At 32.8% G+C, this 20136-nt stretch overlaps 1 protein-coding gene across 1 annotated transcript in view; it reads right to left on the bottom strand.

Annotated features, from left to right (window-relative positions):
* The window catches only part of LOC127708810 (piwi-like protein 1), an 85371-nt gene that overhangs the window by 34078 nt on the left and 31157 nt on the right, over window positions 1-20136 (bottom strand). Inside the window, exons 10-13 of the mRNA XM_052213946.1 lie at window positions 18738-18929; window positions 17643-17721; window positions 16464-16562; window positions 2901-3041 (exon numbers count right to left, since the gene is read on the bottom strand). Of these exons, the coding sequence (XP_052069906.1) occupies window positions 2901-3041; window positions 16464-16562; window positions 17643-17721; window positions 18738-18929 (511 nt within the window). The remainder of the gene's footprint in view (window positions 1-2900; window positions 3042-16463; window positions 16563-17642; window positions 17722-18737; window positions 18930-20136) is intronic.

The following is a 20136-nucleotide window of genomic DNA, read 5'->3' as shown; positions in this document are numbered from 1 at the left end:
TTTTTGATGAAATCAAACAAAGTTTAATTTTGGACCCTTTGGACCTCAATGTGGACCAATTTAAAAACGGGGCCCAAAATCCAAAAACTTAATACACGGTTAGATTCAGCATATTAAAGAACCCCAAGAATTCAAGAATAAAACCCCATTGAAATTGATCAAGAAATAATTAATTTATACGAAGTATCTTCTTTTGCACAATACTGTGCAATTGAATATTTCTTGCTATTGCGCAATACTGTACAATTGACAATTTCTTGCTATTGCGCAATATTGTGCTATTGGATATTTCTTGCTATTGCGCAATACTGTGCAATTGAAGATTTCTTACTATTGCGCAATACTGTGCAATTGAAGATTTCTTGCTATTGTGCAATACTGTGCAATTGAAAATTTCTTGCTATTGCACAATACTTATTATATAATAATTTACACATCCTGTTTGGTGTGTATCTCCTACCATATCATTATTATTTGCTTTTAAATATAAATCAGAAATAACCAACTTAAAATGGAAAATTTTAAAAGAAAAAAAAAAGGAAAAAAAGAAAAAAAAGGGAAAAAAAAAAATCCCCCCCCCCCAATTTTTTGAACCCCCTTATGATTCATCACCCCCAAACTCAATCCCAGCCTTCCCTTTGTGGTATGGTACCTTGCAGTACAATTTCAGAGAGATCCATACACTTGAACACAAGTTATTGTCTGGAAACTAGAAAAATGTGTTTTTTGGCCCCTTTTTGGCCCCAAATTCCTAAACGATTAGGGCAATTACCCCAAAACTCAAACCCAGCTTTCCCTTTGTGATATGGTACCTTGAAGTACAATTTCAGAAAGATCCATACACTTGAACAAAAGTTATTGTCTGGAAACTAGAAAAATGCTTGTTTTTTTCCCCTTTTTGGCCCCTGATTCCTTAACGTTTTGGGCAATTACCCAAAACTCAATTCCAGCTTTCCCTTTGTGATATGGAACCTTGTAGTACAATTTCAGAAATATCCAAACACTTACACACAAGTTATTGTCATGAAACTAGAAAAATGCTTGTTTTTTGCCCCTTTTTTTTGCCCCTAATTCCTAAAATTTTGAGGCAATTACCCCCAAAATCAATTCCAGCCTTCCCTTTGTGATATGGAACCTTGTGGTACAATGTCAGAGAGATCCATACACTTACACACAAGTTATTATCTGGAAGTTACAAAAATGCTTATTTTTGGCCCCTTTTTGCTTAACTGTGTCTGTTGGTACCATAACCCCCAAAATCAATCCCAACCTTCCTTTTGTAATATTGAACCTTATGGTAAAATTTCATAGAGATCCATTCACTTAAACTAAAGTTATAGTGCGAAAACTAATGTGTCTTCGGACGACGACGACGCCAAGTTATACCAATATACGACCGCAAAATTTTTGCGGTCGTATAAAAATTCTGGTTTGACCTGACCTGGCACTGAGATTATGACCTAACACCAATGTGGTAAGTAGTCAACTAAAAGACATCAGTCACTATTTCAACTCAACTTTTAGTTTGTCGTGTGGGTTTATCTGTATACAGAATAATTACACAACTATAAAAGAACAGAGTTCCAATGTCCCTGCGTTGCACATATTTTATCTATCCAAGGTAAAAGGGCAATAACTAAATAATACAATTTTTTTTTTGTTCTTTAAAACTGTTCATAAATATCTTGGAGAAATAAATGCTTCAGAGCAAATTCAATATCATATCTGATATAATTAATTTCCAATGGGCATAACTCATTAAAATTATTTGATCAGCACTTATTTTCGAAAGTGTCAAAAACATATAAAGGCAATTTTCCATATAATTAATATTTCCAAGGGGCATAACTCTTTTAAAAATAATAGATCTGAATTTCGAACTCAACAGAGACATTGCTGATATAAATCTATGATATAAGTTCCATAAAATTCTGGGAAGAATTGCACACATGAGAGCGTTAACGATGCAATTTTCCATATATTTAATATTTCCTAGGGCATAACTCTTTTAAAAATAATTGATCAGCACATATTTTCAAACTCATCTGAGAAATTGATGATATAAATCTACAATATAAATTTCATAAAATTCTGGCAAGAACTGTACACATGAGAGCACTAAGGAAGCAATTTTCCATATAATTTATGTTTCCAAGGGGCATAACTCTTCAAAATAATTGATCGGCACTGATTTTCAAAATCATCCAAGACATTGCTGATATATTTTAAAACCTGTGACACAAGTTTCATAAAAATCTGGTAAGAATTGTACACATGAGAGCACTAACGATTAAATTTTCAATATAATTAATGTTTCCAAGGGGCATAACTCTTTTAAAAATAGTTCATTGGCGTTGATTTTCAAACTCTTTCGAGACATTGCTGATATAAACCTATGATATAAGTTTTATAAAAATCTGCCAAGAATTGTACAGGTGAGAGCGCTAACAAGACCGGATGGACACCCAGTATTTTTATGTAACCCCGCAACACGTTGCGCAGGGGGAAAAAATTGATGTCAGTATACAAACAGGTTACAAAGTTTGATATATATATATATATATATATGTATGCGTATATGTGTGTGTATGTATACACCAAGAGATGTGTCAAATGGTTTTCAAGTTGATTACTGTTGGAACTGCACTTTACAGTAAACATTTTCTTGCATATGAAGTTAGTTATGAAGAATATATTTAAACTGTTTTGATTGGAAGTATTCAATGGCTGTCAAGTGATGCCAAATGTTTACAAAACCATTGGTCAGGTGAGCTAAATATTTAGTTCATTGCAATGATCTCCACTCAAGAAACTTTTACTTTAAAAGTCAGATTTCTACTGTTTTGTTTGTCATATAATTACATGTCAGATTTCTACTGTTTTGTTTGTCATATAATTACATGTATTGTATCATTGTCAAAACTAAGGCCCCAGTTTTCTAGTTCTTGTCTTGCTTCAGGACTACTGTTAACACTGTTCACAAATTTTCCCATCGTCAGTTTTCTCTGCGCTGGAGAAACTCTTGTGTGTGTTGCTATATCCTGAAAAAAAGGAATATATGAATAAACAAGAGGATTGTCAGAGTGACAGCAAACCGGATTTTCCTGCAGAGGTCGAACCCTGAACAGTTGAGCCAGTATGGACACAACATTTAAGCTTAAAACAGCTCTGAATTTGGATTGTGATTGAATATTTGAAACAGCATAGGTTTGTGACACAAAATGAATGCGGTCAAAGAACTGAAAAATTTGAATTTGGACATTTACCTATTATGGTCCAATATCCAAAATCTAAGTACATTGTTAGAATCAGCATATCAAAGAACCCCATGAATGCAATTTTTGATGAAATCAAACAATAGTTTAGATTAGGACCCTTTGGACCTCAATGTGGACCAATTTAATAAAGGAGCCCAAAATCTCTAAATACATGGTTAGATTCAGCATTTCAAAGAACCCCATAAATTCAATTTTTGTTGAAATCAAACAAAGTTTAATTTTGGACCCTGATTTGGACCAACTTAAAAACTGGGCCCAAAAATCTAAAATTCAAATACAGGTTTAGATTCAGCATTTGAAAGAACCCTATATATATTCAATTTATGTTGAAATGAAACACAGTTTAATTTTGGACCTCGATTTGGACCAACTTCAAAACTGGGCCCAAAATCAAAAATAAATCTGTCACTCCAATTATAATTTTGTTAGTTGATAATTACCACATGTTTGTTATCTTGACAAAAGGTGGAAATTATTGCATGAATAAATTAATAGTAAATACATGTCCTAATCCAAATACATGTACAAATGTGTTTTTTAGTTAATTGTAAAAATCTATTATACAAATTGTGTGTAGTTTTATAGGAAGAATAAAAATAGATTATTATCTAATGAAAATGATATAATATTTGCAAATCTGGACCCCCAAACAGGATCAAGTAAAATTTAAACATTAAAACACACAACAAAAAGAAAATACCACATAACAACTGTGACATCTACCTTCAAACACACAATGTTAAAAAAATAGTTTTAAAGAAATTTTTGACAACTCCTGACTAAAATCAATTGAACAGATACAATCATTGATAGACTATCTATCCATATACTTATTAATTACACCATTTCTGTTCAAAATAACTCAAAATAAATCACATAATAAGAATCACTTTTGCTACTGAACGGTCTACAACTCAACAACGAGAACGACTAAAATCGTGAAAATTGAACTTGACCTTCATTTAGTCACAGGAAACAACATATCTAAATTTGATAAGATTTCGTCAAAACCTTTTCATGTAAATGAGCGGACACTGTTTGGCAGCCGCCCGCCCGCCCGCCGTACATCCCCAAATCAATAACCGATTTTTCTTTCGAAAATCCGGTTAAAAATGACATGTAAATATGATAGGTTACATTGATTTGCAATAATCAGTATGCAATGATTCTCATGTTTTCTGGATTTCAATACATAAAATATAACAGCTGCAAGTTACAGTGTGAATATGTTGAGGGTGAGTGGCTTCAGCAAATAAGAAATAATCAATTCATCAACACAATATGAAACTTGAAGTGTTAATTGTGAGTTTCCAGGAAAACTTTTAAAATATTGAATCAACTTGCAAACACAGTTGAAATTTGTCAATACTAAAGAACTAATAGCTTGAAGGGAAAGATATCTTAAGGATATCCAATACAGTTTCAAGGGAGTTAATTCTTGGTGGGATGTTGAGGAGTGTTCATATTAAAAAAAGCAAGTCTTTCAGCTAATTCATGTGTGCAATTTTCAGTATAAATAAACTTCCCTTCACTTTTTCCATTGTTACAACATCACTGTAAGATGACCAGAATCACAATTTTCACATGCCCCAAAGAAAAGGAAAGAAAAGACAAAGGTGCAGGTTTTGAGACAGGAAAAAAACAGAAAAAGTCAATAAAATGCTTCGCTGAGCGCAGCCTGATACGACCACAGAGGTCGAACCCTGAACAGTTGGGGCAAATTTGGACACAATATTCAAGCTTGATACTGTCTGAATTTGGATTGTGATCAAATTTTTGACATAATATAGGTTTCTGACACAAAATAAATGTGGTCAAAGATCTTACAAATCTATTGCGCACTACTGTGCAATTGAAGATTTCTTCTTGAAACTTTTCAAAAATTTGAAATTTGAAAAATTTTGAAAAAAAAATTGTAAACAAAAAATCCCCCCCCCCCCAACTTATTGAAACCCCCCTTGGAGCAATAACCCCAAAACTCAATCCCAGCCTTTCCTTTGTAGTATGGAATCTTGTAGCATAATTTCAGAGAGATCCATACACTTAAACACAAGTTATTGTCTCGAAACTAGAAAAATGCTTCTTTTTGGCCCTTTTTTTGGCCCCTAATTCCTACATGTTTGGGGCAATTAACCCCAAACTCAATCCCAGCCTTCCCTTTGTTATATGGAACCTTGTTGTACAATGTCTGAGAGATCCATACACTTACACACAAGTTATTGTCCAGAAACTAGAAAAATGCTTGATTTGGCCCCTTTTTGGCCCCAGGCCATAATCTTGCCGGCGAAATGACGATTTAAGTCGCCAAAGAATTTTGAAAATCGCTAAATCTCGCCAGCTGACTGACTTTATGGCGAAGTCAAATCGCTATGAAAATCGGTAAAAGGGAGACAACTTGTGAATACAAGTCTCCCAGGTAAAAAAAATGGCGACTGACAAGGAAAATCGAGATTTTCGAAACGACCCAGAACTAATACTGCTGACGATCAAATTAAATAAATATAATGGCGACTTTAACATCCTCGGATATAACATTCAAAACTACTCAAACGAAAAACTGACTGTCTGTTAAAGTTATCATTTTACGATGATTTTTATCTGAGGATGTTGCGTAATCACTCAGCTGATTTGTTTTATTTTTATTTATTACGAATCGATCAAATTGTACTATTTGGTAGGTTAAGGGTGGGAATTACATGTAACGGTAGATTTAATATATTCATTGAATAAAAATTGAAATATAAAAGGTAGAAAGACAGCTGATGGATAATGTGATTGCAAACGTAATCAGCAGTGGATTTTTTTTTTAGATAGCTTTAAAAAGTGATAGAAATAAGCTCTTTCTCGGTTAATTAATATGTGATTGACAGATATTTTCATTTATAGGCTTACAATCTTTAACGAGAATCTCAATTTACAAGTGCATGTAACATGATGTCCTGGACATTCAATAATGTTTTACAAAATAATGACAAGTGGTGATATAAATTAAATTCCCAGTCATGTGAAATTCATCAGGTAAACTGGGAGTCATATTTTTCTGGACATTTAAAAATAAATTGAGGTAGATGCACATGAATTTAATGCATCATAATATTACAAGGCTACTCCCTCATGTCACAAGCAACAAATTTTATTTAAACTTAAATTCAAGTTGACAGTACAAATGGTATCAATGAATAAATAACAACTATATTGTCTAAACCTTTTTATTAAGAACTTTTTCTATATATACATTTTGTACAACAGTCAAGGGTGTAACTTAAATAAGTTATTAGAGAAAAAAAACATACATGTGTTATTACAGATACTTTCATGAGTTGTCTACTCTTTTTTTCTTAGTCTGTTACGTAACATTTGTTTGTTATTAGTTAAATATATAAATATTTTTATTTTTAGTGGGCACTTGGGAATTCTTGAAACTGCGCAGTAACTTAATACATAACCTTGATAACTAATTTTCCAATTCAATTAATACATTTTTTATCAACCATGGTAAATCAATGACACAATGCTTTTAAGGGATAAACTTAGCTGTAATAACAAGGCTTAGTTATTTCAGGCATGTAACTTATTATATGAGACACTTGGGAATTACTGGGAAGCTTGCGCAGAACCTCATTACATGCTCTGATCATTATTTCTTACAATAAAATAAAATACATTGTCATATATGTCTGAGCAAAGGCTTTGAAGAGATGTAGAGAAGCTGTAATAACACCCTTTAGTTATAACAGGCATATATTTTCTGTTATAACATAGGTGTACTATGCATGATTGACAAACTATGAACTGTTATATCTTTCTGAAGTTTAGTATACACAAAGACAATGATAATATCAATAGAACTTGTATACAATTTAACAAAATAAAGTATGTATATTGCCCCTTTGAAATATGTAACATTCATATGTTATCACAGTTTTTTTATTTTTTAGTCCACAATAACAAATGTATGTTATTTTTCTCTAATAACTTTTTTAAGTTAGACCCTTGACTGTACAATAACATGAAAAAACTGCAAGTATATTTTTTATTGCATGTAAAACAATTTCTTTAGTGATAAGCACAAGAACACTATGCAACTGAAACGGTAATGGAATCTCACTTCTCCAAGAAATTGACCACTTCTCCCTTCTCTCTCGTGGAAGGAGAAGTCACTTCTCCCTCTCCAAAATCCTAGATTAGGCCCTGTTTGGCCCTTAATTCCTAAACTGACGAAGACGACATCATACCATTATACGATCCAAAAAAATTTTTGCAGTCGTATAAAAATGACAAAAATGACAAGGAGACGTGAAAAGGTTAAGAAAGGTCAAACTTTATAACATAACTCACCAATTCTTTTGCCAACATGTGTGTGAATTACAATTGCATTTCTTGATTTTCAGTATTTTAAAGGCTAGTCTGTAATTAAGGTTTGTTATCTATTTAGGTAGATGTTGACTAAACCAATTAATCATCAATGGATCTATATTCTTCTGTTTGCAAATGTAGTTGGATAAACTAAAGATGACGATGATTACAAAAAAAAAAAAAAATGAACAAAAAGAAATCTGAAGCAAACTGAATGAGAATAGATAAGTTTGATTACAAATACTACAAGAAATAAGATCTGACTAAAAACACAATTCCTCAAAGGACATGTAGCACTTACCTTTCTAATTTTGTCCTAAAGGATGGCAGAAACATAGTTACATTATGTGCTTTCATAAGTGAGAATATTTTACTGAGATGAGGAATAGTAAACGAAGGAAATTAGGGTAGTGAATTATAACAATATAAAGAGCTGCGCCATGAGTGCATGATATGCCCGTTGCCCTTTTAGCTTTTCTTTATGCTTTAAATGAATTTATATGATCAACTAGAAATGCTGCGATTTTCAACGATTTTATAAAGAATAAAGTTCCATAACTCAGCAATGTCATACCAGAAATTTATAAAAAAAAAAACTAGAGGCTCTCAAGAGCCTGTGTCGCTCACCTGACTCTACTTTGGTTTTAGAAATTATGTAAAGATAGATAATAAAATGCTTCGCTGGGGCGCAGCTTGATACGACCGCAGAGGTCGAACCCTGAACAGTTGGGGCAAGTATGGACACAACATTCAAGCTTGATACAGCTCTGAATTTGGATTGTTATTAAATATTTGACACAGCATAGGTTTCTGACACAGAAAGAATGTGGTCTAAGAACTTGAATTTTTTTAATTTACCTATTATGGTCCAATGTCCAAAATCAAAATACATGGTTAGATTCAGCATATCGAAGAACACCATATATTCAATTTTTGTTAAAATCAAACAAAGTTTAATTTTGGACCCCAACTTGGACAAACTTGAAAACTGGGCCCATAATCAAAAATCTAAACACATGTTTAGATTCAGCATATCAAAGAACCCCAAGAATTCAATTTTTGCTAAAATCAAACTAAGTTTAATTTTGGACCCTTTGGACCTTAATGTAGACCAATTTAAAAAACGGGACTTAAAATTAAAAATCTAAATACACGGTTAGATTTGGAATATCAAAGAACCCCAATAATTCAATTTTTGATGAAATCATACAAAGTTTAATTTTGGACCCTTTTGACCTCAATATGAACCAATTTGATAGCGGGGCCCACAAATAAAAATTCTAAATTCATGGTTAGATTCAGCATATCAAAGAACCCCATATATTCAATTTTTGTTGAAATCAAAAAAAGTTTAATTTTGGACCCCAACTTGGACCAACTTGAAAACTGGGCCCATAAACAAAAATCTAAATACATGTTTAGATTCAGCATATCAAAGAACCCCAAGAATTCAATTTTTGTTAAAATCAAACTAAGTTTAATTTTGGACCCTTTGGACCTCAATGAAGACCAATTTAAAAAACGGGACCCAAATTAAAAATCTAAAAACACGGTTAGATTTGGCATATCAAAGAACCCCAATAATTCAATTTTCGATGAAATCAAACAAAGTTTAATTTTGGACCCTTTTGACCTCAATATGAACCAATTTGATAGCGGGGCCTACAAATAAAAAATCTAAATACATGGTTAGATTCAGCATATCAAAGAACATCATATATTCAATTTTTGTTGAAATCATACAAAGTTTAATTTTGGACCCCAATTTGGACCAACTTGAAAACTGGGCCCATAATCAAAAATCTAAATACATGTTTAGATTCAGCATATCAAAGAACCCCATATATTCAATTTTTGTTGAAATCAAACAAAGTTTAAATACTGGACCCTATCTTGGACCAACTTGAAAACTGGGCCCATAATCAAAAATCTAAACACATGTTTAGATTCAGCAAATCAAAGAACCCCAAGAATTCAATTTTTGTTAAAATCAAACTAAGTTTAATTTTGGACCCTTTGGACCTCAATGTAGACCAATTTAAAAAACAGGACCCAAAATTAATACCTAAATACACGGTTAGATTTGGAATATCAAAGAACCCCAATAATTCAATTTTAGATGAAATCAAACAAAGTTTAATTTTGGACCCTTTTGACCTCAATATGAACCAATTTGATAGCGGGGTCCACAAATAAAAAATCTAAATACATGGTAAGATTCAGCATATCAAAGAACCCCATATATTCAATTTTTGTTGAAATCAAACAAAGTTTAATTTTGGACCCCAATTTGGACCAACTTGAAAACTGGGCCAAAAATCAAAAATCTAAATACATGTTTAGATTCAGCATATCAAAGAACCTCATATATTCAATTTTTGCTAAAATCAAACAAAGTTTAATTTTGGACCCATTGGACATTAATGTAGACCAATTTGAAAACTGGACCCAAAATTAAAAATCTAAATACACTGTTAGATTCGGCATAACAAATAAATAAATGTGATCAAAGATTTTACAAATCTAATGCGCCATACTGTGCAATTAAAGATTACTTCTTGAAATTTTTCAATATTTGAAATTTGAAAAAAAAATAATATTTGAAGAATAATTCTTTTTAATTTCTGAAATCTGAAATGAGAAAAAATTGGCCCCCCACAATTTCTTTTTATCCCCCCCCCCCCTTTTTCCCCCAAAAAAATTCTTTCCCTCAAGATATGGTCATAATCTCAATTCAAATTTCCAATGGAGTTGGCAACCATAATTACCCATTTAAATTTACCATAGTGCTAACTTAATCTATTTTATAATAGAATTAATAAAAATATAGTGTCAAATCTTTCATATGGATTTTTTTGTAAAAAAAAAAGATGAAAACATTTGCAGATATTTTTACTGGTCTTCCTTTATAAATATGCATTTCTTTAAACATAATTTAAAAGCAGAGTAAGGGAAGTAACCAAAACGTTGTATTTGGATTACCTCCCTTACACTGTTTTAGATTATCTTTATTGTTCATTAACCATTACTTTATACATAATTTAAAAGCAGTGTAAGGGAGATAATTTCAATGATGTATTTGATTTATCTCCCTTACACTGCTTTAAATTATGTTTTGTACTAAAGTATTTGTCCATTAACCAGGACAACCTTGTTTTTCCACCTTTTTTGCCCCTAATTCCTAAACAGTTTGAGCCATAACCCCCCAAAGCAAATCCTAACCATCCCTTTGTGGTATGGAAACTTGTAGTATAATTTCATAGAGATCCATACACCGTTCCACAGTTATTGTCTGGAAACTAGAAAATGCTCATTTTGGCCCCTTTTTGGCCCCTAATTCCTTAACTGTTGGTACCATAACCCCCAAAATCAATCCCAACCTTCCTTTTGTGGTATTTAACCTTATGGTCAAATTTCAAAAAGATCCATTCACTTAAACTAAAGTTAGAGTGCGAAAACCAATATGTATTCGGACGACGACGACGACGGCAACGTCATACCAATATACGACCACAAAATTTTTTTGCGGTCGTATAAAAATCATAACAGATACCCAAATAATGATTGAGGCCAAATTTTGATTAATATTGGTCCTGTTATTTAATAAAATATCCTGGTGGCCATCTTGAACAGTAAATCGGCAACAAAGTAGCAACACTTGGTCAGCACTTCATAAGGAACATTCATGCCATGTTTGGTTTCATTCCATTCAGTGGTACTCTAAAAGAAGACATTTGTATGTATTTCCCATAGGGTCCTATGTTAAACTAAGCCCCCCCCCCTAGCGGCCATCTTGGATGATGGATCGACTGCAAAGTAACAACACTTGGTCAGCAACTCATAAGGAACATTCATGCCATGTTTGGTTCAATTCCATTCAGTGGTTCTCTAAAAGAAGACAATTGTATGTATTTCCCATAGGGTCCTATGTTAAACTAAGTCCCCCGCTGTCGGCCATCTTGGATGATGGATCGGCTGCAAAGTAACAACACTTGGTCAACATCTCATAAGGAACATTCATGCCATGTTTGGTTCCATTCCATTTATTGGTTCTCTAAAAGAAGACATTTTTATGTATTTCCCAAAGGGTCCTATGTAAAACTAAGTCCCCCGCTGGGGGCCATCTTGGATGATGGATCGGCTACAAAGTAACAACACTTGGTCAGCATCTCATAAGGAAGATTCATGCCATGTTTGGTTTCATTCCATTCAGTGGTTCACTAAAAGAAGACATTTGTATGTATTTCCCATAGGGTCCTATGTTAAACTAAGTCCCCCGCTGGCGGCCATCTTGGATGATGGATCGGCTACAAAGTAACAACACTTGGTCAAAACCTCATAAGGAACATTCATGCCATGTTTGGTTTCATTCCATTCAGTGGTTCTCTAAAAGAAGACATTTGTATGTATTTCCCATAGGGTCCTATGTTAAACTAAGTCCCCCGCTGGCGGCCATCTTGGATGATGGACCGACTGCAAAGTAACAACACTTGGTCAGCATCTCATACGGAACATTCATGCCATGTTTGGTTCCATTCCATTCAGTGGTTCTCTAAAAGAAGACATTTTTATGTATTTCCCATAGGGTCCTATGTTAAACTAAGTCCCCCGCTGGCGGCCATCTTGGATGATGGATCGGCTACAAAGTAACAACACTTGGTCAGCACCTCATAAGGAACATTCATGCCATGTTTGGTTTCATTCCATTCAGTGGTTCTCTAAAAGAAGACATTTGTATGTATTTCCCATAGGGTCCTATGTTAAACTAAGTTCCCCGATGGCGGCCATCTTGGATGATGGATCGGCTACAAAGTAACAACACATGGTCAGCACCTCATAAGGAACATTCATGCCATGTTTGGTTTTATTCCATTCAGTGGTTCTCTAAAAGAAGTCATTTGTATGCATTTCCCATAGGGTCCTATGTTAAACTAAGTCCCCCGCTGGCGGCCATCTTGGATGATGGATCGGCTACAAAGTAACAACACTTGGTGAGCACCTCATAAGGAACATTCATGCCATGTTTGGTTTTATTCCATTCAGTGGTTCACTAAAAGAAGTCATTTGTATGCATTTCCCATAGGGTCCTATGTTAAACTAAGTCCCCCGCCGGCGGCCATCTTGGATGATGGATCGGCTACAAAGTAACAACACTTGGTCAGCACCTCATAAGGAACATTCATGCCATGTTTGGTTTCATTCCATTCAGTGGTTCTCTAGAAGAAGTTCAAAATGTAAAAAGTTAACGCCGACGACGGACGACAGACGCCAAGTGATGAGAAAAGCTCACTTGGCCCTTCGGGCCAGGTGAGCTAAAAAAAAAAAAAAGGGAGCTTATTTCAATAGATATAAACAAGTCAAAAAAGTTTCTTGAAAACTGCTCAAAGCGTTTTTGAGTTATTGGCTGAAAACTGGAAAATCCCCCCTTTTTTATGAATAAAGTCCCAATACGTCAAAAAAGTAAAATCAGAAATTTTTAAAAATCAAAAGGAAACTTATGTCAATATATTTAAACAATTCACCAAAGTTTCATGATAATTTCTCAAAGCATTTATGAGTTAGTCAGAAAAATTTGTAAGGGGTTCCCAGGAACCCTGTGTCTTGCCTACAATTGCTGCTGTTGGTGTAAAAGTGTAATGTCGACTTAAAAAGTGAGTCTATTTATCAGTAAAATACAGAATTTAAAAAAAAAATTAAACATTTTCTTTAGATGCTATTTCTTGGTCTTGAAGATAAGCTTCTGTCCAAGTTTCATAAGAATCCATGAAGGTTTACAAACTTATCATGTCAAAAAAATTTAATCCCAGATAGTCTGTAAATGTAAACTGTAAAAAATTAAGTCCATCTATCAGAAAAATACTGAAACTGAAAATATATAGGATCACTATGTCTTGCTTTCGCAACATAAATGTTGCAGGCTCGACAAAAATGGAAAATATCCCCTTTTTTTATATATATATATAAAATCCCCTAACTTGGAAACGTAAAATCTAAAATTTATAAAAATAGAAAGCGAGCTTATGTCAATAGATATATTAAAACAATTCACCCAAGTTTCAGGAAAATTGGAAAAGCGTTTTTTAGTTATTGTCCGAAGTGTTGACGACGGATGGACAGACGGACAACATAATATGTCCTGTCTTAGATAGGCATATAAAAACCTTTCTTTTCAATCAATTTCATGTAAGGAACATTATAAGACAAATTAATCACTGTATTTTTCTCAAAGTGATGTAATTGTGAATTATCAGTTCAAATATAATTATTTCTGTTGTTTGATAAGCTGGATTTCCATTGCAGTGTTCTCCCCAGAATTTTTTTAAGGCGCAAAATTCAAGGGCGCGTAACTCTTTTTTTAGAGTGAACGTTTGTGATCTGAAGCAATAAGTCATAAATCATGACATGCAATATGTATTATAATGCTTTGTGTTATGTGTTTAATAATGCAGAGTATTAATGAATTACAAGAATATATATATGAAATAAATTGATTTTAAACACAAAAGTTATCTATATTCAGTCAATTAAAGAAGTCAAAATATAAATATTCATCTCTACTCTCTGCTCCTTCTAGGGATATTGTTTCAAGATAGTGTTATTTTGTTGGACAGTCTGTTCCTCAACTTTGTCTTTATCCTCTTCAGGGTTAAAAATTAAACCCCTACTCACAATAACTTTTGCTTATACCCCCTTTAACATTTCTAAGCCATGAAAACTCAGTCAGCCACTTGTCATTGAAACCAGAAACATGGTGCTTGCTTTTATCAATTGCTAAAACTTGAGCTTGGTTGGGATTAGAAGCAATGAAATCTGCTTATACTGACAGTGTAGACGGAGGTGTATTCCCCTTTTCATTAGAAGTCATTGGTCTGAAAAAAACTTCTACTTCCATCATCTACCATTTGCCTATAATTCACCCCTTTGTTATTTGCAGAGAACATGTTCATTCAGAATTAATAAAATCGAATAGGGTTAAGATATTTGGTATACAACTTTTTAAAACAATTTTTTTTTATAAATGAACAGCTGACCAGTTTCCGTAGTTTCATATTACGCTTCCGTGCGTATTATAATTTGTTTAATCCTATCTTTGGCAGATAGATATAAACGAAACTTTACAAATTCGTTAAAGTTAAAACCATTGAAATTATTTACCAGTGACATTATACAGAAGCTGCGGCGATTCTGTACCCGTGTTGATTGTCACATATTTCCCGACGCACGGATTCACGATCGTTGTTCAATGATCATTTTATTTCTAAAAATATGACAGTTTCAGACGAATTTACCTTGCAAGCAACATTGTTTCACTTTCTATTAAAGTAAATCACTCCTCGTTATCTTTAATCAAACTTTATTTTAATTTTTTCAACTACTAATACTTTCATTCATAGTTTCCATCGTAAATATCTTTAGCAATGTGTATTCAAATTTATCATGTGTATTCAACACGTTCATTGGTCGTGTTTAAATAGATTCTTCTTCTCCACCAATGAAAAAATTCGTTATATAAATGGTCAAGTGATCACACACACGATGCGTAAATACAATGTATTTGCGATCTATTTCTTCAATTTCTGCACTTAAGTTTTATAATTTTTAATTTTCTTCAAAAAATATCTATCTTCTTGATGATCATTTACGCTATTACCTGATAACATAGTCCGATAAGGCTGAGATAAGCGTCGTAAAACTTATTATCAGTTATTGCGTAACACTGACCGACCCATCAGCGGTGATCAGTAACTTGACAATTTTAACCAACATTTATAATGAAAATGTGAAAATTAACACGCTGCGGGATCAAGTATTAAGGGACAGCGGCCAATTAAGACGCTGCAGGATCTACAAAAATATTATGAAGGCGCTGCGGTACCGCAGCGTCATATCGGCCTGGGGAGAACACTGCATTGTTCATGGTTCTGCACATCATGATTGCTTCTAAATGTTATAATACAATTCTTTCGTAATGATAGTTTGTAATGGATGCAATGCAGGCAAAAATTACATAAATAGATAGCATGTAAAAAAGTTTAAAACTGTATATACATGTATTGCCTGTTAGACAGAACAAGTAGATCATCTCAAGAAAACAGACAAAAAATTTAAACAAGAGAGGCTCCTAAGAGCCTGAGTCACTCACCAGTAAAAATTTTGCTGTTTTAAGATTGTGCCTATCTATTTTAGTTGGCAAACACTAGAAATAAGAAACAATATTCATTTAAGGCCAGTTTCTTATATTTGGAATCATTCAATGATAGCAATATGTTTGCTATTAACAATTTTCTGTCTATCTGTTATAGTTTTAGTAAAGATCTCGCCTAGACCTAAAACATTTCAAAATTACAATAAAAGAAGAATGTGCCTGAGGACACAAATGCCCCTGCTCAAGATTTGCAATTTTCCAAGTTAAAAAGGGCATAACTCTAGAACGGTAAGTGACTTATTGCCCAGATCGGAACTCTTGTCTGCATATTGTGGTTCTTAGCATTGTGTATGAACACATAATTTGGATGAGGAAATCTTAAGAGTGCGGAAAAAAAATAGCAATTTTCCAAATTATCAATGGAACATATCTCTAGACCTGTAAGTGACTTACTGCCCAGATTCGAACTCTGTCTGCAAGTTTTGGCTCTTAGCAGTGTATGAGGTTCATAAACTTTGGATGAAAAAAACTTGAGTGCGGAAACGAAAATGAGACGGATGGAGGTTCAAGGGTAACACTTAATGCCCCTATTGCCTTTAACAGGGGCATTGAAATGACAATACAACGTGAAACTGTATCAGATCTCCTTAAAATACATTAAATATATAAACTACAAACATTACCTTCATAACTCTGAAATCTGATCGTAGTTCATCTGTTAAACCAGTCATGTAACATAACTCTGGAATTAAACAGATGTTTTCACATTGTTGTTCCATTCCCTGAAAAAAAGGTAAGTCTTTTAACTCCATTTATTTAGTCAACATAGATATGAAACCATTTTGAGTTCTTTATTGAGAACCATCTTCACAGCCCTTTTTATTCCATGAATCAAAATCTCAAGTGGGGCAAAGATGTAAATATTGACAGTCAAATATTATTCTCTGTATGAGACAAAACAGATAATACAAAACTTCATAACTAAAACCTGGTCTAGACTTTGCAATTACCTATGAAAGATTTACTTCTCTCATGTATGATTTGCATTATGTGGAAATAAAACCAGTCTGGAAATAGGTTGCACTGCTTAATTAACAATGATGAAATTAAATAAATTCATGTATAAATTTCCTTGATTGATTGTTGTTAGATTTATGTCCAGTGGCAAATACATGTGTTTGACAAACATGCAGTAGAAGTGTGATGGTGATTGAAATCAGTCACAGTGAAGCTGAAGCAGACCCAAAACCTTATTACTTAATATCTAATTTGTGAAAATATGTAATATCTGGGGGAGACAAAACAAATATGTCCTTACATGCACATTATGTTTAATACATAACCTGTTTTTAGGTTTATTGGAAGTAGATGCCTCAAAGGTGTAAAAATAAAGTAGTTAACCCTTATAAAGCAAACTATACTAGATGAAGATGCTGTGATATGCAAAAGTTAAAGAAAAATAAATATGATGAAAATTCTGTTATATTTTTATATTCCCAGAACATCTCATTGAAAGGCTGTCCATGAAACTAAGAAGATACTGCAATGTGTCACAGAAAAGCGACAAATTGTTAAAACATGCATTACATATTGTGTACACACTTGGTTTCAGCAAGCACACAATACATAGTCAATGAGCATGATTTTAGGTCATACAAAACTCTTGATGCAACTCACTGCCAATATATAGTGAAAAGAAATATTTAACATACATTATGAGCTGTAAATGTCTGAGAGACAAACAGATTTTAGTGTTAGCTATGATGGAGGCTTGCATATATAGTTTTAATGATCTCCTAGAGAATGAATGTAATCTGATCATTTAATATGACAGGACTCTTATATATAATACTTATATATACCTGAGGTGTTCTCTTCTTTTTCTGTCTGTGCAGAAGAAGTGGCTGTTGATCATCTTGAATATTTTTATTGTAAGCTTTCCTGTAACATTATCATAACATTTTTTAGAAGGCCACATCCACCTACAGCTTATAAACTTGAGACTTTTCTAGTCTTTCCACCTTTCTATGGGAAAACATTTTGATAATGTTTGGATTAAATTACTTTTATTGGAATTTTCATCTATATCTTGACAAGTAAATAAACAATGTTCTGATGATTATCTTCAGTTCTTTTCACCTTTTATACATGGTAGAGATAAATTAATACTGATTTGGTTTGTTCTAAGTTTTTCTTTCTTGCAATAAGCAGTTTTATAATGTGATTTTTTTGCTTTTTAATTTATGTATTTTTTTCTTCCCAGCTTTCCATATTAAGGAAGAATCATCATTTTTCTAAACCTTTCCTAGGACACTTTCAAGTAAGTTTACATTTCTTCAAATAAATTTTCGTTCACAATTTATTGAAAAGAAATCCGATCTTATACACCTTATCGCTATCTATTCCAATCCAGATAAGTTCTAAAATTACACAACTTTTTCAAACCAGTTGAAGCTATCTTGTTCAAACAATGTATTTTGCAAAAAACTTTTCATAGAGACATATTAAAACCATTGTAAACACATCAAACAAAGTATTTTTAATGACTTTAATTTGTCTTTTAAAGATTGCTTCATAAACTATCAAAATTTTAAAATGTTCACTTTCCAAATTTTGTCCTCCCTCAGCTCATTACTGATGACTTGTTTTTGAAACATTTAACCGCAACAGGAAGTGTCTAATTTAAACTGTTTTTCCCGGATTGGACTAAATAGCAATAAGGTGTATTGCTAAGTTTGTTCCAATTGTACCTGAAACAGAGAGGATGGTTTTTGAAAAATAGTAAATACTGAAGCAGTTGGAAGAAACAATACCAAATTATGATGATAGAAATAAGTCAACTATAAAGCTTTGTCATCCATGTGAATGTGAATTTTTCTTCTCAAGAAAAGTGAAATAAAACTAATATCATACACAATGTTAACATCTTCCTGTTTGAACTATCAAATAACACTTACTTGTAATACTCTAGGAAAGTCATAGACTCTCCTGTATTTTTACAGGGGAATGAATGAGCAGGACTTTTATCCCAGATAATATCATCTATGCGGTATGTCTTATTGTTATATCTTGTTAGTACCACAGTCCCTACAAGTTTTTTTACACATTCATCTTGAAAGCCACTTGAATTTCTCTGTACAATTTGTTGCCTGAAACAAACAAAAGAGATCCATCTTAGATTGTAAAGCTTCAATTATTTGAAAATTTACCAAGAGCATAAATGACATTGCTGAATGCATCTTATCTGAGTTGTCAAATAAGTTGTCTACCTGCATAACACTTTATATGACATTAAATATTATCAATGATGAACCGCATAACACATGCTGTGCCCATCAATAAAGCGAAGGGCTTAAAAACAAAATAAATGAGATGAGTTTTAAAATTTTGGACTAAGGTGTAATTTAAACAGTAGACTAGGCTTTAATATTCATAAGTATTTATGTAATTATTCCTTTATAATTAACTTTTGAAAGGATAAGGTTTGTTTTGGAACTTTTTTACCCTGTCATTTGAAATGAAAATAAAATACTGCATGATACCAATACCAATCATATTTTCTAAGCATCAGAAGAAAGAATTTCAGAAAAAGTGAATATAAGCCAAATAATTAGACTGTGATGTCATAATCAAAATATGAGGCAGATTTTTTACAAAATAAAGGCTGATTTGAAAAACATTTTGGCTACATTAACATAGAGCACAAGTATTTCCAAAAATAATTTTTTGCCTGAGAATAGATAAACACAAAATACACCTTATTGTGTAAATTTCTTTTTGGTTGCCACCTAATATGCTCTATATTATGTCTAACTATTTGGAAGTAAAATTGGTGAAATTTCAGGTAAATTTCATTATTTTTCTTAGGTAAATCTCATTTTATGGCTGTATATCCCATGAAAAAGGTATATTTTTAACCAAAACTAATGTTTTATTTTAGTACAGTACAAAGATTCAACAATTCAATATTTCTCCTTTTTGAAGAAAACAAATACATCATTGAAGATCTTCCTGTAACAAAGATGAGTAGGATGACATTCATGTCATTGTCTTGTACCAACCATTTTTTTTTATAAAAAAACAGATAAGTATGAAAAATTCATTTTGAAATTTTTCAATAATATAACCAAAAGATGCATTATTATCTTATAGACAGTCTGCACTGTTAGCCACTTGTCTGATGCCCCAGACTAGTAAAACTTTATTCAGACTAGTAAGTAGTTGCAAGGTTTTGTTAAGAGGAATAAGAAAAATATAGGAATTTTGGTCTTCGGACTAGCAGCTGGAAAAGATTTTGGTGCAGACTGTATAGACCGATGTACTAACTACTGAGCCTAAAAAACATCAATCGGGCTT

Source organism: Mytilus californianus, unplaced genomic scaffold (assembly GCF_021869535.1).
Source record: "Mytilus californianus isolate M0D057914Y unplaced genomic scaffold, xbMytCali1.0.p SCAF_7, whole genome shotgun sequence".
NCBI classification, from domain to species: domain Eukaryota; kingdom Metazoa; phylum Mollusca; class Bivalvia; order Mytilida; family Mytilidae; genus Mytilus; species Mytilus californianus.
The sequence above is the reverse complement of the archived record's forward strand: the minus strand, read 5'-3'. Positions and strand labels throughout refer to the sequence as shown.